The 21,962-nt window shown below is 41.7% G+C and overlaps 1 protein-coding gene across 1 annotated transcript in view; it reads left to right on the top strand.

Moving 5' to 3' along the window:
* The window catches only part of LOC131463773 (receptor-type tyrosine-protein phosphatase mu-like), a 161,952-nt gene that overhangs the window by 111,300 nt on the left and 28,690 nt on the right, over positions 1 to 21,962 (top strand). The window contains exons 16-23 of the mRNA XM_058635801.1: positions 2,275 to 2,304; positions 10,510 to 10,727; positions 12,977 to 13,057; positions 13,683 to 13,709; positions 16,189 to 16,200; positions 17,236 to 17,429; positions 20,698 to 20,785; positions 21,773 to 21,849. Of these exons, the coding sequence (XP_058491784.1) occupies positions 2,275 to 2,304; positions 10,510 to 10,727; positions 12,977 to 13,057; positions 13,683 to 13,709; positions 16,189 to 16,200; positions 17,236 to 17,429; positions 20,698 to 20,785; positions 21,773 to 21,849 (727 nt within the window). The remainder of the gene's footprint in view (positions 1 to 2,274; positions 2,305 to 10,509; positions 10,728 to 12,976; positions 13,058 to 13,682; positions 13,710 to 16,188; positions 16,201 to 17,235; positions 17,430 to 20,697; positions 20,786 to 21,772; positions 21,850 to 21,962) is intronic.

A 21,962-nucleotide genomic window follows, 5' to 3' on the forward strand; every position in this document is an offset into this window, starting at 1 on the left:
TACAGTGTGCCATGAAAAATTAATCCCCTTTTTTCTGCCACACGCTCAAACAAATGTACAGCACTTCAATGGCACTGGAATGTTTTGAGGCCTGTGGTATGGAGTGAAGCGTGGAGGAGATAAGAAAGAAAATATGATGAAAGGCTTAAAAGGAAAGAGGATGGCCTCGTAGCTCAAGGCATTAGTTTACATTAGCACTGGACGCCACACTGGAGAGAGGTTCTGTACATTTCTCAGCAGTCACAGGAGCTAAAGCTCAACAAACATCAACCCTTTTCTACAGTTTCTGCAAAGCTTTTATTGGCAGATTCAAGTTTATTCTTGAACGTCATGTTAGCAGTGCTTTTATACATCTGGATTGTTCGTCTTGATTCAAAGAGTAAAGGTCAGTGCAGAAGTAAATGTGGTGGAGTGTCATAAAATCCTTATATCACATGTTGATTTTTGACTGTTATATGAGATCCTTCACTTTCTACAGCTTATTGCTGGTGTAGCACAGTGATCAGTGGGTGTGTGTGAAAATCAGCACACAGTAATGGAATTGTTTTCAATTAGCCTTAATCAAAGCAGAGGTGGAGATGACTTCATTGATTGAATTTTGTGTAATTTACCGTCACCAACGGGGAATCAGAGTTGTGTTTAGACATTCAATCCACTCATTAGATTTCGGCCTTGGAGGTCAGATATGGTAATTTCTTTATAGGTGGGTAACATTTACATATTCATGAACATGGGGTTTAGCCACAGCATGGTTTCTTCTGATTTACGGTCCACACTGTGCTAATTAGCCTCATATCAGTCGAATTTCTAGAATCACTTTGTTTTGATAGTCCACACTCTGCTCGTAATCAACAGGTATTCAGTTTCATGGTAACTAGAGGTGTCAAAAGAAAATGGATCCCTATCCTGGCCGTATCTCTGCGGCTCCAACAAATGGAGCTACAAATGCATGGCTATACAATATACAGAGCCCGGGCTATAATGTGAGGGAAACCAAAGGTTATTGTGAGGGAACACCAAAGGTCATTGTGAGGGAACACCAAAGGTTATTGTGAGGGAACACCAAAGGTCATTGTGAGGGAACACCAAAGGTTATTGTGAGGGAACACCAAAGGTCATTGTGAGGGAAACCAAAGGTTATTGTGAGGGAAACCAAAGGTCATTGTGAGGGAACACCAAAGGTTATTGTGAGGGAACACCAAAGGTCATTGTGAGGGAAACCAAAGGTCATTGTGAGGGAACACCAAAGGTTATTGTGAGGGAAACCAAAGGTCATTGTGAGGGAACACCAAAGGTTATTGTGAGGGAAACCAAAGGTCATTGTGAGGGAACACCAAAGTTTTGTGAACTTCAGAAGATCACTTTTTTGTTGTTGTTGTTTTTTAAATAATAACTTTGCTTCAGTTTTGATTGGCATAGCCTTTTTCATTTCAAATGACCTGTGCCCTTCCAACATATTAGAAAACAAAGGCTTCAGTTTCATCATTACAAGTCAAACCCTCACGTAGCTTTTTCAGGTTATACCCACGATACTTTTTCACGTGTAGCTCAAATAAATGTAAAGATAAATTCTTGGATTTGATTGTGTTTATATTGCCTTTTTCCACACTTAATTCTGATTTCATGACGACAGCACACAGCGTTAGAGTAGATCCTCAGATTAACAGCGATCCGTTTTGAGTCAAGTTTTAATTGAGTAATTAAGGAATTAGAATCAAATCAAACTGCGAGATTCTGAAAGATTAACATTTCTAATGTCAACAAATGTCTTCTTCACTTTTATTACATGGTCCTGATACACATTTACAGATAAATACAGTTAACCTACTCAAATGTGACTATAGGATGGCTGACAAGTGACAGACTAATCAGAAGTAGAGAGTGCTGGCACAATCTACAGAGAAGTAGTTTAATGTCAGTATAGTTAACAGACACTTTTCTATGGCAGTTAGTTAATTGTATGTCATCAGTTGAATAAGCGTCAAGTGAAACGATACTGAATACGTGTTGATTACTAACAGAGAGTCAACGACGCGTGACTGAATTCCTCCACAACAAAAGCATGACATGACTCCAGGCGATCACCTCTGACCTCACACTCACTAGTTTGACCTCCACGTATGCCACCATATCTGATTTTGTTCATTTCGACTCTTTTTTCCAAAACATTAATATTTTTTCTTTTTTCTTTCCTTTTCATTCCATCCCCTCCCCCCCTCACCCCCCTCCCCCCCTCCTCCACTGCTTAAATCCTACCACCACCCCACTCGGCAGAAGAACCTATCACTCCTACACTTACTACCTGTAAGTAACCACTCTGTGTTCTGTTAGTGCCACGCTTGTCACCCACACGCCGTGTCATATCCTTCTGCAGCCCAGAGCCATTACAGAGACCCAGCTGTAAATATCTGCTGGGGGGGGGGGGCAAACATCGTACTTCACACAAAAACCTGCCACAGACCTATTTCTGCAAGACTTTTAAAGTGTTTGTTTATGGAAATGATAATCTGATCTAAATCGTGGTATAGCTTCCAAACTCTTCATGTGAAAGAGGGGGAAACAAATCAATGCAGCAGCTACTGCAACTCGTACCAAGTGTGAATTTTTCATTGGCCCCCAGTGATTTCACTTCTCTTGACTTGTCAACGTTACGTTTTTTTATAGTGTGCATCCATGCTTTAGTTGTGCCTTGAACCTCAATGAGGTTGTTCAAATATTTTGTATACACTCACAAAAAATATCCACAATTCAGTCAATAACACTAGAGAATGAATTGGTTCTAGATGTTTGACTGAATGAAAGTAAATTGAAGCATGAGAATTCCGTGCTTATATTTTACGGTAATATTGGCTCCATGTGCATGTGATCATTTATAGCTTCTATTTTCTCTCACTATGCCATCAAACATCTCAGCTCTCATCTTTTCCCCATGCATGTATTATTATTGCACGTTCATCCCATTGATGGTGATGGTGGGGTTGCGTCTTTGACAAGATGCTACTGAACAAGCTGAGCTGATCACAGCTTTCTATTGGCACGCCTTCAACGTCAGGAAACAATAGCTACGCTTGATTCACTCTTAATATAACAGATGATTCTACATCACACGTCTGAGCGGTAAAGAAGCTTATTCTGCAGCTCTGCCTTCTCCACCGTAGCTCACAGTGCTCCCTCTGTACAGTCTTTGTGATGGATGCCAGTTAATCTGTCTTGAGTTTGGCTGTGATCAGAGGGGAGAAAGGAGGCTGCCTCGCATCAAAGAACATCTCAGAATACACCTGGAGATAATACTACTCTGAATACCGCTGGGTGTCACTCACAGTAGATCACAGCTGTCTCCAACGAGAAGCAAGATGACTTAGAGGAGTCGTGTCATCAAAGCTGCGAGTGCATGCACACGTTGGCCAAGTGAAGCAGGAAGAGATGTCAGTGAAACAATCCAAAATCTTACTTTTGTGTTACTTTAATGACTGTGTGTTCACTCCTTTGGTGTAAAGCCACTGGATGCACCTGTATGAAAACAGCCACAACAACAAAACTCAAAACTGGCTCCAAAACGCAGAACTAGTCAAGGATTTGACAGCTCATTTCATATTGTGGGCGTGCCTACTCTTCCATTAAAAGGACATTAAGTCATGGACGAGAGTTTGTTTTATTTTGAGTGACAGCTTCTCAGCCTCTGAACAACTGAAAGGATGACTGTGATTTTTGAGTCTGAGTCTTGTGTTTCTTGAGAGTTTCATAGGAAGGCTTTAAGCAAAGGCTAATGTTGTGACTCCAAACAGCTGTCAACGATAACTCTAATAAATGCTTGGTTCAAGTATTTATGATCCCGCTGTGGAGATGTGACACCAGCAAACACTAAGACATCAAATTAAACACACTTTAGCATTTGTGGGGTCGGCTGAAGGACTCTGGTTCCCTTGAGCAAGGCACCTAATCCACCATTACTGCCCACTACTCCTGCCCCCTGTGTGTGTGTGTGTGTTCTCACTACTGGTGTGTAATAAGGATGGGTTAAATCCAGAGGTCACATTTACTATCACTAGTTGGTGTGAGGGTAAAAATAACTAAGTCTAATTGTAATTATTAAGAAAAGTCAGAAGGCACTAGGTATAAACTCTAAAGTAGTATAAACTAAAGTGACAGAAAAAATAAACTGCAAGAGCAACATCTTAAAGGTCCAGTGTATGTGAATAAGTGACATCTAATGCTTAGACTGCAGATTGCAACAACTCCTCCGCTCGCTCCTCCTCTCGTTCCTGGATAGGCCAGGATATGACTGAGGTTAGGGTTTAGGGCCAGGATAGGACTGAGGTTAGGGTTTAGGGCCAGGATAGGACTGAGGTTAGGGTTTAGGGCCAGGATAGGACTGAGGTTAGGGTTAGCATAAATATCCAGCCATGGCTTAGTGGGTATTCACTGTCCTTAGTAGCAGCTTGATGCTCACAGTGATGGAGCGACAGTATGTGATGCTCTGCTGTAGAAACATTGCAGTGCAAGATGGCGGCCTCAATAAAGCATGACAGTCTGTATTTGTGTCTCAGGTGCAGCTGAGGTGCGTTTATCTGCCTGATTATTAAAGACGTAATCTGAAAACTCATCATTCCCTTCTTTATAACTGTCTAAACTTAGTTCTCAAGCACATCTGACTAATACATCGCACATATCCAAAGTTTATATTGTCAACTTAATTATAGACTGCATGCTGAAGGAGCTCTCTCTTTTCTGAAGTGATCATCAGGCACATCTGATGGCGGCCTTGATATTGCTACAACACCTCCATGATTGATGAGCCCCATTAATGCTTTCATGCATTCATCAAAGTCTTTTTTTAAAGACACGAGAACATCCCACAGTCCCCAAAATATGCACTTCAGGTGTGTTGCCAGAGGTGGCTGCAGGGGCCATGCATGCAACGCAACATCAGTCAGCTCGCTCATTAGTGATGCAGTTACATGTTGGGATCAAATATGTGACCGTTCTTTTAATCACATGGTTGCACTGGCCGCTGCGCCTGCTGCTACTGCTGCGCCTGCTGCTACTGCTGCGCCTGCTGTTACTGCTGTTCCTGCTGCTACTGCTGTTACTGGGGACGAGACATGGACCAATTGGCTCTTTATTCCCATGTGCATGGGATTCATCCATCAAGCGGCAGGCATGTTAAGTAGTAGTACTCTATTACGGTCCTCATAGTTCAGGTATGCAACATAGTATTTTCTATGTTCTCCATGTACAGGAGATAATGTATGTTATGATTTGGCGCTATACAAATAAAATTGAATTGAATTGAATTTATCATGAAATACATTTAACTAAATTCACAGAAAACCTGCGAAGTGAATAAGCAAAAAAAGATTATATTATACATGAATTAATTCAGTATTGAAAAAGGCAATTATTTTGTAGCATTATAGAATTATCATATAGCTTTTAGACAGACAGACAGACAGACGACTTTATTAATCCCTTTGGGAGGTTCCCTCGGGGATATTAAAAAACAAAAAGGTGCTGCGGAGCGACTGGAAATGCTGCCGTCTCATACAGCGCAAAACAATTTTATTATTTATAAAAATGTATTATTTCAGCTGTTCTACCGAGAGACACTTGCTAAAGTATAGCATGAATTGTTTTCTTATTATGATTATTAGTGTGTTATTAGTGCTTTGTATTTTTTTTTGGCGAGATTAAGATGATCATTTCCATTTGCGGACAATATTTCACCCTCGCTCAACACAGTTGATGAAGATCAATGTTTTAAAAAACCCTGTTACACACCAAGCAGTAAACAGGATCTTATAGTGTAAATATAATGGCTCCTTTAGCAGGATGACAGAAGTTTGGAGTGAACAAAACAGAGCTAAGAGTAATGTTAAAACATATATATATTAAATTTGGTCTATTTAAAATAAATGCGTACTCTGTGTTTTGGTGTTTGAGCTCATAAAAGAAAAATCCAATCCCTCCTAAAACTGTGGAGGAATGACATGTTCCATTCCATCTGACATGTGGTCACTTATATCATGTAAATCCCTTTAGGTATGAAGAGGGAATGCATTTTATTGAGTTGCCCCTCTGGGCAAACACAGCTTTACACGCCTGTCACCTGCAGTTTTATATCAGTGAGAGAAAATTAGAAAAGCCTAACGCAAAAAAAGAAAGAAAAGAAAATCAGCCGTTCATTCACGTGTAATAGCTGTCTCTGTTGTTCAAGCAGGGTGAAGGGATGACATGCACGATATAATGAAGTTGAAATGGATGCATTTTAAAGTCAGTCACATAATATAATGACATAATATCAACAGTGACATTACAACAAGGAAAAAATGTGGTTTGTGGAATAATTTGTAAAAAAAAAAAAAACTAATAAAAGAATACTTTACTTAAGAAATGTGTTGGATGAAGAGATTCATAAAAGTCAAAACAACAATTTCAGAGGATTACAAAGTGGTACTTGTAGATTATTATAGTCTGAGATATTGCAAATGCCGCTATATTAAATTGCCAAATAAAATAAACACCATAAAAGGCTCCTCCACTTGTTTTATTTTTATAGTTAAGTAAATTCATGTTGCAAGTTTTAAGTCCTGATACAAAGTTTCTCTCTTCTTTAGTTGTAGTAGTAGTCACTTCAATCATAGTGAAACACAGTGTTTCATTATTGCCATGGTGCAATGTCAATCTGTTTTATTTTATTCTCTATTCCATTTTTCTGTTTTAAAAGTTTATGAACTCTATCTTACAGTATTTTACACTTATTTGATCAGAAAAAAAGTGTCTTAAAACGACCTGATACATAAATGTATTTATGCAACACAACATTCTACTGTTTATCATGTGCTTTAAGTCTGAAATACATTTTAGTTTTTCAGTAACTAAAACTGCTTTTAAGCATATTGTGTTTTTTCTTCGACACACTGTACTTTAGATACTGGTGAGTTTGTCGGAGGATATGCTCATGTTCAGGCCACACCCCCTCCTTGTTTACTAATGAGTCTTTAATTGTTTTTTATGGGTTAAAAAGGACCCTAACCCGTGTGCTGGCAGAATCTACGGGGCAACATTTTTGAAGGCAGTTTTGTCTCAAATGGACGCTTAGGTATTGTTGTGAAGGGAAGCTGTGATGGTCCCACACACATAAATGTCACTTTTTCTTACACTGTAAAAATACATAAGTCACAACTGACATACAATAAGTCAGACATTAAGAATCAGAAATACTTTATTAAGGGGAGCGAGAGATAAGGTGACTAATTATTATTTGATACATTTTGTGTTTTTCCTCCCACTGCGATCACATCCCCTGGTATATACACAGCATGTACCACCAGAGGAAACTCATGTACCACTAGCAGTGCATGTACCACAGTTTGAGATCCATGGGTCTAAGCAATACGTGATTAAAGTGCAAGAGTGATCAGAATTAAACTACTAGTACAACGATACAAAAAGAATCAAAAGTAAAGATACTGTCACATGTTGTTTAAGAAGGATAATAGTGGTAATAATAAATCAGCAGAGAGCCACACTTTGAGCATCAGAGGATGAGTTTACAGCAGTCAAGTTTATATCCAATACTGTGCATCACTAAATGGTCTAAAGTGAGAGTTTCAGTTTGTCTGCACTTGTCAGAGCTTCCAAAGTAAATAGTGTAAATATACAGTAGATGAAGGATGAGATGAGCAGACAACTTTGTGGGAAGATGTGTTCAAGAAAAGGTTGAATTGAAACAGTGTGCAAACATCCAGTGAAATGCCCCCACTGGGTTAATTAAATTTGCTTCTGTAGCCCCTCCCAGCTGGGTGTCAGTCATCTAACATGTGCACGCACACACACACACACCCATGTACCACACGTGTGTCTGTTTGGATCCACTAATGAAGCCGTCTTTGTCCCAGTGTCACAGGATTAGGCTTGTGCAGCACTGAGAGCAGACTCACCACGCTGAGCATGAGGTTTTGAAGGTTTTGCTGCAGACTCACCTCCCACTGAACAGACACACGATCTGAGCAGCTCCTTTTGTGCTGGAGCTCAACTCATGGAGTTAGGAGCTCACTGCTCACTTAGATCCTACATCCAACCAGGCCTGTCATGTGCTGAACTGCAGACAATCCCTCTAATGAGAAGTTGCCTGTTCTAGTTCCTTGGCTTGTTTGCTCGGTTTCTACCTCCACAGACACCTCTGCCATCCGTCTCTGTCCCTTTAATATTCACAGCAGTTTGGAGACATTTGTGATGTTATTGTCACACGTGTCTGCCAGCGATCAATTATTGCTGTTGTTGTGCAGTTTTTAAGATAACTATTTGCAGGAGGTGATAAATGGTCACATTCATCAACAAACACACACACACACACACACACACACACACACACGCACACACACGCATGGTGTTGTACGCTTCCTCATGCTATCGCACTCAGAATATCAGACCCTGTATTATAGTCATTGATCATTAACAGTTGCCTTACAAATGAGGAGAGAATAGCATGCCAATTCATCTTCATCGAACCCCCACTGCGCCTATGGCAACCATCCCAGTGTGTTGCTGGTGCTTATTTGCAGCCTCTTTTTTTTCACAACCCCAGTCCAGCCGAGGGACGTTCTGCATGGAGTTTAAATTTCCACACGTTGGTTCTCCAGTTTCCTCCCACAGTCCCACATTGGACTCTAAAGGCTGTGGATGTGAATGTGAGAGTGAATGTTTGTCCAGAGTGTACCTCACCTTTCACCCTACGTCAGCTGGGATTGGCTCCAGTGGCCCCTGTGACCCTCATGTGGAGGATAAAGTGGTACACAATGAATGAATGAATCAAAGTCTTGGGCAGTGATTCAGTCATAAAGAATGTTTCCTAGTGGTTTTTAACAGTCTTCCCCATGAGTTCACACAGTGGTGCTGAATCAGTCTGAATATTGCCTGGGGTACATACAGCTCCCCCCGCCTCCTTCCTCACTCCTCCTTGTAACAAAATGAAGCTATCTATGAGAGGAAGAAAAAAAAAGAAGACAAGATTGCCATTTTGTTCCTGGATTTAATTGCATATTAAAGACCAAAAAAGTGGGTCCAGCAGATGAAAATGTCACTACTTTGTCACTTTCCTCTCCGAAATAAAAGATTCACTATTAGCCTCACGTCGCGGCCTTCAGAGCAAATGACTGTTTGAAGGCAGCGGGGGTTTGTCGCCATATGGCACGAGACAGCGACACAATTGAACAAACAGAGGAGATTTGCGAAAACAAAGCAGCAGGAGTCCGTCATTAGACAGCAGTTGTCCACGAGAGCGACTGCCATTCAGAGAGGCAGAGGGTCACATAGAGAGTATTAGTGTGTGAGTGCTGCCACACTTCACTTTTACACCACGAGCAGCAGCAGCAGCACATTTAGTGAACCTTTCTGTACTACATGTACTGTTAATGTGACATAGGTGTTTAAATCTCTTATGTCAGTCACTCCCTCTTTCCTCCATGAGGTCACAGGTGAAGGTTAAATCCAGGTCTTTGGAGCCAGGGGTCTAATGAGCATCTAGTCTGGTCAACAGGGGGCCAGTCCAGAGAAAAGAAGAAGTTTATGATTTTAAATCTATATCTATAAATCTATAAATGTAAAAAGACATGAATAAAATAGAATCAAATATTAAGTATAAGTAAAGCAAGTAAAGCCACAACTGGCACCTCCTCCTCATGCTGGTCACCAGCTCGGTCAAACACTGCTAACACACAAGTTTTCAATGAGCTGAGGTCAGAACTGCAGGCAGGCCATTCCACCCTCTCTCACAAACCCTGTTCTCTGGGCGAGCATTGTTTATGCAACTTTATGCCTACTTTATAAATATAAACTACTTTACACACACACATATATATACTGTATATATATATATACATATATGTGTATAAACTATATGCAACAATGGTCTGCATGAACCGCATAAGTAAGATGGTGTCACCCCAGTAACATACATGGCATTATTGGTAATGAAAAAGATAAATACTGTATATGCACTTACAGGTAAAACAATTATCCCTAATAGCTAATATTAGATTAGAAATGACATAAATAGACTTATAATGTATAGAACCTGTGTGTGTGTGTGTGTGTGTGTTTACTGCTAACACAAGGCTTTAATGGGGTTTGATCAGGAACAGATTGTCTATAGGTTCCACCACATCAACTTAAAGTATGTAGGTCAGTATAAGCAGTTTGACTGTTTCAGTTCACTGTTCACAACTCCCCCAAATACTATAGCTAATTTTAAATCATCACTTGCCACTGATGTATCTGGGTTAGGGTGTCGCACCTTTCCACGTCCTCAAGGATTTATATCAGCCTGCAAAAAAAAGCATGTGGAGCCTAATAAACCGTAATGTGGCCACAACCTGGAGCACATTAGCTCAACCATCTCACTGCATTTACATCGCTACCAATATCATCTCAGATCCACTCCAGTGTCGTCATTGTTGTTGGGCTTTTTTGTGTCTGATTGTTTGTTCTTTATTTCTTCCTCCTGTGAAGGAAATTGGCGAAGAAGCGCAAGGAGACGCTGAACAGCACTCGCCAGGAAATGACGGTGATGGTTAACTCCATGGACAAGAGCTACACGGAGCAGGGCACCAACTGTGACGAGGCCCTGTCCTTCATGGACACGCACAACCACACGCTGACCACGCGCAGCGAGTGTGCACTCACGCTCAACGCCCGCAGTGAATGCACCCTCACGCTCAACGGCCGAGGTGAGACACAAACACACGTTCTTGGATCTTATACTTCCATTCACCATCAACCACAATCCAAATCTCAGCCCTCTGAAATGAGGTTCTGCCTCACTGGGACCAGGTTTTTTAACTCTAACCCTCTCTCACACACACACACACACACACACACACACACACACACACACATTCTCATGCAACAACCTTAACATCACAACTAAATGCCTGACCTTAACCTGAACCTTATTCTAACCCTAAAACCAGGTCTTAACCCCCAAAACACCCTTAAAAGTTGTGAGGACCAGACACACACACATACAGTCTGGTTTCCATGACTTCAGGGGACATTGCGTTGACTTTTTGATTATTTTCCTGGAGACTTAATCAAACCTTATCGTACTCCTGAACTAACCTGAACAACATGTCCTCACCTTAAAATGGACACTTGGTCTTTGTCCCCATAATGGGACTGTGGACAGATTTAGGTCATACATTACAATCACACTGTATTTGTTTTTAGCCTCTAAATTTAGAGGTATCCTATATAATAGGTATCCAAAAGGTTTTTTATGCATTTTTGTTCCTTTTTCTGCATAAATTAGTTTTGGAAATGGATTGTGTCGAGTGTTTAAATGATTTATTGGTCAGGCTGTCATGATTCAGTCATGAGTCAGGAGTCTTCAGTGTCTTTAAAACAGTTGAAAAACAACTTATTTGATTCAGTAGGAAGCTCTCGAGGTTTGTTTTAACCTTCACGTTCTTCTTTTTTTCTAATACATTTCTGTTAAATTAGCTTAAAATGAACTTGCATCTGAAAAATGTATTATTTTTAAACTATTATTGATTGACTGCCTGAAATCCCACTTATCAGACTGAAGAGAGTCTTGTATTGTGACATTAAAAAGCTTGATCACCAGTAGAAACCCTGGTCTCTGGTTTCATCGTGATCATTTTTTTCTCCATCTCAGGTTAAACCTAATCCTTAATTGACAGCTCAGCTAAATCTGCACCCAGGGCTTGACCTGGTATAATCCCAGGCAAAAACCATCAGATTAAAACTCCACAGCAGCTTCAGTCTCGTCTCTGCACCCCTGCAGAGGATGAGCCCAGAAGATGCTCTGACCTTGATTAACTGTCTGTAATCTGTCTGCCAGCGGAAATGATTGAAATGCTTTACTTCTTATTTTGTCTGTCCCAGGACCTGATGCTGGTCCAGGTCTTGAGAACCTTTTCTTCTGACCTCTGTCAAACACCTTATGACCTTTAGTGTCTGTCAATAGTGTCATTTACAGTTGGTTATAAACAGCAGTGAGAATATTTGTATTTTCTTCTCTCCATCGTAACATCATCTTAATATCTCTGCTCGTCGGGGAAATATGAATATATTCATCACAGGCTGACTTAGGGTTGTTTATGCTGGTTACTGTTGGCAATCTTTACAAAGCTTTACATTCATTTGCTGAACTCTGTTTTAGTGTTTCATAGATTTTAACATTTAAACATTTTTTAAAATGACATCTTTAATACCACTCACGTATTGCCTCCACCGAGGAGGTTTGTTTTTGCCTGTTTGTCTGCATTTGAGGACTGATGTCCATCAAATCTTCCAGGGATGTACAGAAGTTATGGCCCAACAAAGAAATCATTGAATCTTGAATTGAAATCTGACTATTTTTACTTTTTTATTTTATTTATTATTTTTTATTTTACTGTATTTTCAATCATAGTAAAACTGTAAATATGTGTCCTCTCCTGTAAGACTTGACTGTTTTGCACGTTTGTCATTTCAGTGTTTCACTTCGACTTACTGCTGAGTTTAATATAATAATATATAATAATAATGACACTTTAAACTGGGCTTAACAAACACATTCATTTTCAATATAATGCTATTGCTGTTTTAACTTGGAACTAAAGGTTCTGAGTCCACACGGCAGATAGTGGCTAGCACTGTTGCCTCACAGCGAGAAGGTCGGCGTTTGAATCTCGGTGTGGAGTTTGCATGTTGTTCCCTGAGGTGCGTGGGTTGTTTGAGGGTTCTCTGCTTTCTTTAGAGTATAATCAGACTGGGTGTGAGTGTGTGAGTGTGTGAGTGTGTGTGAGTGTGTGAGTGTGTGTGAGTGTGTGAGTGTGTGAGTGTGTGAGTGTGTGTGAGTGTGTGAGTGTGTGTGAGTGTGTGAGTGTGTGAGTGTGTGATTGTCCTGCTGCTGGACTGCAAACCCGTCCACGTGACTTCTGAATACTTACAGCCCTGTATTTTTCCCCTGCAGCTGGATCCTCGCCCTCCTCGCTCACGCTGCCTAAAGCCAACACTCTCAGCACATCCATCCCCACCAACGCCTACTACCCAGGTAAACATGCACCGGATTTCCTCTGTGCTCACCACAGGGAGCTGTGATGCTGAATGGAACCAGAAAAGTGTTACATCCAAAACTAAGCAGGATACATTAATAAGATATTTTCCAACAAGTATTAATTAGTTTTATGTTCTTTTTTAATGGAAACTTAAGTGTTGATGAGTTTCTCCGATATTTCATGTGTGCTTTATAAATGAGTCAACAATTTCACAAATGAGAAGGTAGATAAATTGACTGTAGACACACACACACACACACACACACACACATCTCTGCTCATAACAAAGTGTTTCATATCAGTTTACCCAGTTGGAATTTAGCTGATGGTTTTCAATTTCCCTACATAATATCCCTTAATTGTATGTCTTATGTTATCACATCACAGCTCATTGATTAGATGGAGTAAAGGGCAGCGAGAGTTATAATCAACTCAACTTGCTGTATAATTAGCTTTTTCCCAGAAAATATGAGTTTCTTGTCGTGTAGTTTGTCAAGAAAAGCAAAAGAGAACAAAGAAGTGTTGTTGCTATTGTTTGTTGTGGACTTATCTTTGCTTCTCTATTCACTGCGACTCTCTTTCCTCCTCCGACCTCTGCACTTGTTATGGTGGTATGAGCAGATCCCTTTGTGCCAACCGCCATCTTAGGTGAGACACATTTTCCTTTTCCCATTATTGTTGTTTAATAGTGTTATTGTTTATTGTAACTTGAAAGAAAATGACAGTAAGTTAACGTTCATATGACTTAACTGTGAGGACAGAAAGAAGCACATATACTTTTTTTTTCCATTGTCTAGTTTTGTTTTGGCTCTTTTACAAAAGATGGCTTCCTCACCTTCATACCTGACTGCTGCTTCCCTCCCTCCCTCCCTCCCCCTCCCCTCTCATCCCTCCTCTCCCCTTCCCCCTCGTCAAAACGAGAGGCTAAGGCTGGCTTCACTCCATCCCATCCGCATTACGTGTGTCGTGCGTGTGATGTCACATATGTGTTTGACCTCTCATATGCATGGACAGACATGTGGACTGGATGTAAGAGGGGGCGGGGGGCGGGGGGCGGGGGGAGGAGCCCCGTGCCGAGGCTACAGTGTGCTAAAGTCATAGCAACAGCGCCGAGACATGGAACACGGGGGATCAGTGTGAGCATCTCAGCCCAAACTCACAAAATATTCCCCCCCCAAAAAAGGGTTCCTTTGGTCTGAACATGCAAAGTCTAGCATTGACACTGCCCCCCCCCCCCCCCCCCCCCCCCCCCCCCAGCCCCCCCCCCCCCTCCTCACAACGCATTCACCCTCCCTCCCTCCCTCCCTCCCTCCCTCCAACACAACAACCTTTTCTATAATTCTTTTTAATGTTGCTCCCCTGCCTTTGGCTAACTGCTAGTGACCTACTTGTTGTTTTGTTTTTGGTTTTCCGGTGTTTACTCATCGTGTTCCGTGATAAAATAGAATAATACAAAAAGCATTTTGTTCTTGTGTTAATTATTATTGGTCTCTGTGGAAAACACAGCTCAAGTGGAGCTTCTTATAGCAGCACATGCTTTTGGAAAAGCAGAGCGCTTACTAAGTGTAATAGTTTAATACTCAATAAAAAAAAAAGTCGCAATAGAGCTCCTGTAGCTGCCGCCACACAACCACGGAAACGCCCGCTGACAGGAAACGCCGCTCTTCACCTCTGTAGACTAAGATACACAGCGATATTCCATTTTTGTCCATTTTACATCCGTCCGTCCAAACGTTCTCTCCATCACTACCCTACGTACCGCCATGCGTCTTTGCGTTGGTGCACTTACATAATACTCCCTGTAGAGGGCAGCACCAAACATGGCGACCACTGAAGGGTTATTTTATTGGGCTTGATCCAAAATAGAGTGAAATGCAAGTGGATTCTGCAGCAGTTCCATTCATTGGGAATATTACGCCTCGGTGTTGCCGATGAGAGAGATTGATGACAAACGGCAGTTTCAATATTTACGTATTTCAGCTGTGATTTTTGACAACTCGCTTCATGGGAGAGTCCCTCGAATCAAACGTGCCGCGTCCCACCGGACACCAGACAGACAGACGGACAGACAGGCAGGCAGACAGGCAGGCAGGCAGACAACTGTGAGGGACCAGTGAGTGAAGCAGAGCTGCAGACAGTTTTATATGCGTGTAGAGACTCTTCTTGGTCATTTGACTATTGACTCGATGCTGCCCTGGTGAGGCACGGAAGGCTCCGTCCGTCTCCTGTAGACTTCAGAGCTGAATATTTGTGTCCATTTGTTTCCTCCAGGCTCTTGTAAACTTTCAGTGACTCTCTGGAGGAAGATGAAGGAAGTTAATCAGGAAGTTGAAGATGTAAAAGGTTCAAATATATTTAGTGTGTCACGTCGATCTCAGTGGGTTTAAAGTGTGCCATGAATCAAGCACCAGTGCCCTTCATGTTTGCTGCATCTCAGGCTGCCACCAAGTCATGTGACGTCCACAGCTCGAGAAACAAACAGTTTTATACTCACAAAGCAGCATTTCTCATGACAGCTGCTTATGCTAGTTCCACGTTTAATGAAGCATGAAACAATTAACATGAAATTGCGGCAGGCAGAAAAAGGTTACATGCCCTCAGTTGTGACACGTGCAGTCACAGCATTGTCTCATTAGATGAGGTTAATGATCAAAACCTGATTCCATCATACAGATTTGATTTCATTGCTCATTCCCCTAAAAACTAAAAAAACAAAGTTATAAATACAGGCGTCACCACAAGTACATGCAAATATAATTATAGCAATTACAGGAATAAATTCAAAACGTCAGAATACTGAAAAATAATCAGCATTTTTAAAAGTTGCAGCTTGTTCCAGTATTTCATTACGTTCTCCCTGAAATCCATGACTTTCCTTGTTTTGTTCTTTTACTTTTGTCTTGCACTGTTGAAATTAGCCCCATCCATCCACTTGACATCCCTCCCCCTCCCTCCCCCCCCCACCCCCCCCCCCTTATTCATAGGCAGTTTGGACTGAGGAGGCATGATGTTGCCCTGTAGCGTTAGCTCTAAAACAGTCTACTGTAACAGGTTCTCATGCTGTATTGTTGCTTACCCCCTCTCTCTCTTCTCCTCTCTCTTCTCTTTACATACATAATCTAAAAAGTGCCCATTAATGGTAAGTTTTCCCATGTGGGCCCTGGGCTGGGGGAAGGAGGTGGTGTTTACTCAGATTTCTTGCATGACCAGTGGACATGTTAGCATTTCACCACCCTCCGTACACCAAGCCACCATTAGCCTAGCATGGTAAAATCACCCCATGCATTCTCCTCCCATCTCTGCTTCTCCCTCCTGGGATTTGTTTTAGCTTTTCTCTCGTTTATTTCAGTCTTTTGGGGAAGAATGGGAGGTGTGTCTTTGTGATGCTTCTGATGGTGCCTGTTGCAAACATGCTCACTGTGGCCCACTGCACCCCCCCCCCCCCCACCCACCCCCCACACACATCCTCCTCCTCCTCCGCCATGTCTCTGGACACACCCTCCATCGTCCACTGGCTCCCCCCCTACCCCGCCCCAAAAGCATCTGTGCCTCATGTCTGCCCACTGACTGGATTTACAGTAAGATCTGGACTGGAATCTGACTTGCAGCCCAAACCAGCGTAAAGTGTAAAGTGTAAAGTGTAAAGTCTAAAGTGTAAAGTGTAATGTGTAAAGTGTAAAGTGTTGTGCCAGTGAGAGGAAACAAATGGAAACATCTGATTTTACAGCATTTAATTTTTTTTGGATTACTCTATGATATTAAGAGCCACTGATGCATTTTATTCTGACATATGAAATTCTTATGCTGTAAATGTTTCACATGTGTTTGAATGGCTATAAGCTGGTGGTACACGACAGTAGGCTCATGATATTACAGCCACACATTGAGACAGATGGACCTGAACCTTCTCACCACATGACTCATCCTATTACTCAATGATGTTGTGTTGTTATGACCATCATAACAAACAGATTACTAGCTGAGAGGGTGGTGACATAATACTAACCAGTAAATGAGATGAAGTGCCGTCTGTCCGATGTTGACCAGCTTTTTTTTCCTGACAATAATTTCATAAAACATCATTTACTGACACAAGCATGATGTCACCCACACGCTGTAGAGTCTATGAATGATTGACATGCGATTGTCTCCTGTCTGTGTTTGTGTCCCACAGATGAGAGCCAGAACATGGGCAGTGACACCAGCAGCCTGGTGCAGTCTCACACTCACTCTCTCAGGAAGCGCGAGCCGGTGGACGTGCCGTACCAGAGCGGTCAGCTGCACCCGGCCATTCGCGTGGCCGACCTCCTCCAGCACATCACACAGATGAAGTGTGCCGAGGGCTACGGCTTCAAGGAGGAGTACGAGGTAGGATCAGCCTGCTGATAGACTTGTATCTTCATCTGTCTGTCTGTCTGTCTGTCTGTCTGTCTGTCTCTCATTTACACTGCTGTGTTTCTCCCCAGATGCTCTTTTATGATGAATTGTTAATGTACTCCGCCCCGTCTCAGTGTGTTTACGGTGTGATTCATTTTGTTGTTCATCTGTTCCATGTTGTTTTCAGCGACTGTGCCCCCCCCCCCCTCCCCCCCAGAGAGTCATGTAAAATTCCACAAAACAAAAAAAAAGATCCTCCAATAAAATGTGTGAGGAGCAGCTATAACTATGGGCCTGGCGGCTCTCCAGCCTCTTCACTGTCCCCCAGCATCATCCCAGCCTGTTTTTTGAAATCATTTTCATTTCATTTCTAATGTATAATCTCTTTTCACTGACACAGTGCCACTTCTGCCACTTGCAGCTTCTTTCTTTACTCTCACTCTCTCGCTCTCTCCATCCTCTCAGCTTAATGTCTTCCCTCCTTATCTACACCTCCCGCTTTCTTTCTCCACTTCCCTCCTCTGCTCTTCATCTAAACCCTCCCTGCCTACTTTTACTATGCGTGAGCCAGATTTATCAGTAATTAACCCCCCCCTCACTCATGACTACAGAGTTAAATAATGCAGCCACCCGTCGCTACCTGCAGCATGGGATCGTTGAAAGGGAGTGCTTTGGGCCGCCCTCTGGGCCTAATCCATTATGGATAAAGGTGTTTTGGGTTCATGCGGCTGGCGTCGCGCAAACGCTCAACAGTCAGTCAAGAGGAAGCAATTCCACGACCAAAGATTGGTCCCACGTCCCCTTTTATCACGAAGCTGTCCACAGAAAAAGCGAGGGTGAGACACTCGGACCCGTGTGACGGAGCTGATTCTCTCATTTGTTCTGTTGTCACTGTCGTCTCTCCATCAATCTGTTTGATCTTGATGATGAGACTAAGCCTCGTCCACCTGTAAACCTGTTGACTTACACTCTACCATATCTCTCTTTGACCCATGCTTCTTGTTATTCTACGTTATTCTACGTTAACTTTGGATCAGATAAACGAGGTAAGCCAATACTTTTGGTTATTTGTGAGTTTTTTAGACTTGTAGAGATGATATCACAAACCTGACAGATTGATGGTGCTTGTTGGCTGGCCCCATGTGACCTCGTCTGAAAAAGTCATTTACCAACACAAGCTATGCAAAGTTGCCAAAATATGTAATTTATATGACTTTCTGTCGAGAGATGAGCTGATACCATACTTAGTATCAGTATCGGTCTGATACTGGTCAAAATCACTGGATTGGATATCAGACTGATAAAAACGTAAATTAGCATACAGTCCAAAAATCCTATATATGGCATGTTTCACTATGCACAGACAGTTTTATTATGTTTATATGACAGTTGTATTGTTTCTACGACTGATACTGGAGTTTGTGATATATCTTTCCATCCCTAGTTCTGTCCAGAATCTTTCCGTGAAATGTTTTCCCTTTAATCATGAACCGTGAGTTATTCAGATGTTGCCTTACAAAGCTTTTACATATACAATAATATTGTATTGATATTTGGAAACAGTGTCTTGTAACTAGCAATTTCTGCCACTGCACTGAATTTGTTTTATTAAAACAAATAAAAGCATTTGGTCAATAAATGTTAATTTACAATTTACGTAAATAGATATGAGCAGTAAATAAGACCCAGTCCTAGACTGCAAACTTTGCAAAAGCTTTATAAAGCCATGTTTGACGTAAACTAACCTTAAACCTGGAGCAGGAAACAAGTTAACGTCATCAGTCAAAAACGTGTCATTGTGTTTCATTTGTTTGTGTAAATGTGTTCTTTAGTCTCCTTCAATCACACAGTGAACCGTCTTTGTGCCGCGTCCTGTATTTTTCATTTTGACATCTTGTATATGTGAAGTCCTCTTGTATTGCTGTAGATTTTCCTGGAGGGATTTTTATGCAGAGCAGATCATGTGCAGTGCAAACACAAATTAAAAGCATGCAGGCCAGTGGGAATTGTTTAAAGATGGTGAAAAACTACCCACAGATCCACTGAAGGAAAATGTGGAGTCATCCTTTGTTTTTCCATCACTGTCTTGTCAATTTGCAGGTAACCAATTATTGCCAGTGTGGGTGTATAGCCTTTAAATTTCAAACTGTCATCTATGTTTTTTTCTTTTTCTCATGCAATCTACTGCATGACTATATAATTAGTCTTTAACAGAACAGGATCTGAGACAACCAGGGTCATTCAGGTCAGACAAGAACCAGGTAACTTTCAGAATGAAGATTATTCATCTCCAGATGCTTCATATTAGAGAGGCTGAGAGATCCACATTGGCCTGTGCATGTATTCAACTGCCATCAGGGAGCAGAGACTTGTATCACGCATCTCTCAGACATGGAAGGATGGGACTTATTTTAGCATATTAAAGCTGTTTCTCAGAGAAATCACTAATCCAAAGGATTTAATATAGGAATATGTCCTTGTGAAGTGTCTGAAAGGCCTTTATTTGTGAGACAAATGGCCTCCTGCCTGACATAGGGCTGAGATGAATGGAACCATCGAGTCACAAGAGCAGTGATGATGGAAGACAGAGTATACAGAGAAGAAGTCTGCAAACAATCTGCTTTGACCTTCACTAAAAACTCTCAAAGTCTCGTTCTTTATGTATTCGCTGACTGTTCAAATGTGCATTAGCTCTCAAACTATTAAAAAGACAGAACAATAACATGTTTTGTCCAGACCTAGTGTACTTGGAGCCAACCCCCACCCGCCCCTGCTCAACAGCAGTGCACTGGCAGTGGAGATGTATTTTCATAATTTGGCTTAATTGTGCCCAGTGTGCCATCAGAATGGAAATCTCCCCAGCGAGACATGATAAATATTTCATGAGCGTAATCTGAGCTGAGCAGTTTTGATCTGCAGACGATGGCCTGGCTTTATTTATTTATTTATTCTTTTTTTTGATTGAGTCCTTTAGAGGAGGCAGACTGACAGCTCACTGCAGTGGTTCTGCCCCGGCGGAGTGTCACAGGGGAAAGGTTTGAGCGTGACACCCGCTGCCTCCGCCCTGATGGCACTTGCTGTTTGACACAACTTCCCGGGATCCAGCGTCCTCCCTCTGTTTCATGTCTAATAACGATGTGAATATAGCACCACGCTGTTTTTGTGAAGCTGAAAGACCAAAGTCTGTGTTTTCATTTACAGTTGGAACGTACGACATTTCATCGCCCTCTTCTCTGTCCTCTCTTTTTTCTCTTTTCAGAGCTTTTTTGAAGGACAGTCTGCGCCATGGGACTCTGCCAAGAAGGATGAGAACCGCATGAAGAACCGATATGGGAATATTATTGCATGTGTGTACAAAGCACCTCCTCAGTGCTCATGAATTTTTGTGTGCCATCCTCATTCTTCTGGCTGATTTATTGGCCAGTCCTGTGACTCTGGATAACTATAAGCTGCTCAAACAGAGTTTTATTATCAGCCAACAAGAGCAGCTTTGACCTTTCCAATCCACTTTCATATTCATCTTCCTGCAGGGTGTTTTAGGTTATGAGAAATAAGCCGTGCAGCATATGGCACAAAACATGGAGCCTCTGCAGTGTCTATAACAATGTAAACTTCTATTTCACTGTGTTATTTTTGTACATATGCATTTTATTATTCTTATTACGTATCCTATGTTTGGCTGAGCTTGAATGCAAATTAGGCAATTAATGCTGAGATGTAATTTTGACCCTCTGTGAACTTTCAAGATCAACTTTTGGAGATTGCCTCATTACTGATTGACTTTAAAGGTGCATTACATAAACTTAGCATGCAGTGATGGGTTGTGAATATGGTAGGGGCTTAATTAACTATGTCTGTAATGGTGTTGAGGTTTATTTTAATGCATATGTATTATGCTAAAATTTCAATTTAATTCAGGCTAAATCTTCAAGTATTAAACTGAAATAAGCATCATTTACATGATGGTTGAAAAACATGAACATTTTGCTCTGCCATCATAAGGAGTTCAATATTTTGAGATTGAAGGATCGTAGAAAGACATAAAATGTTGCCAGCATTAGTTTTTCAAACCTGGGGCAAAAACACTGTTAACTAACAAGCTGAATGAGGGCAAATCACCACGTAGTGGAACGAGTCAAACACACGTATACTGAGAAAATGAGGTCCAATTCCAATATGTTGACATAATTGCATGGGAACCCTTTGTCAGCCATGTGGCATTCCTGTAGCTCCACTTTGTGCCACAGATAATTGTGATGCATTGTCCAGTTGTGTCACCACTTTAACTCTCACTGATGTAAATATGACTCATTTGGTGCTGGTCTCTCTTCTAGATGATCACTCCCGCGTCAGGCTGCAGGCCCTGGAGGGGGAACAGAGCTCCGATTACATTAATGCAAATTACGTTGATGTAAGTACACACACCGACTGTGCCACCAATGCAAAGGTCACCGTGCTTCCTCCCAGGGAGGGAGAGGGCGCTGGTGCCGCCATCGCAGGGAGCCTCAGGGACAAAGCATCCCC

This window comes from Solea solea, chromosome 1 (assembly GCF_958295425.1).
Source record: "Solea solea chromosome 1, fSolSol10.1, whole genome shotgun sequence".
In the NCBI taxonomy this organism is placed as follows: Eukaryota; Metazoa; Chordata; class Actinopteri; order Pleuronectiformes; family Soleidae; genus Solea; species Solea solea.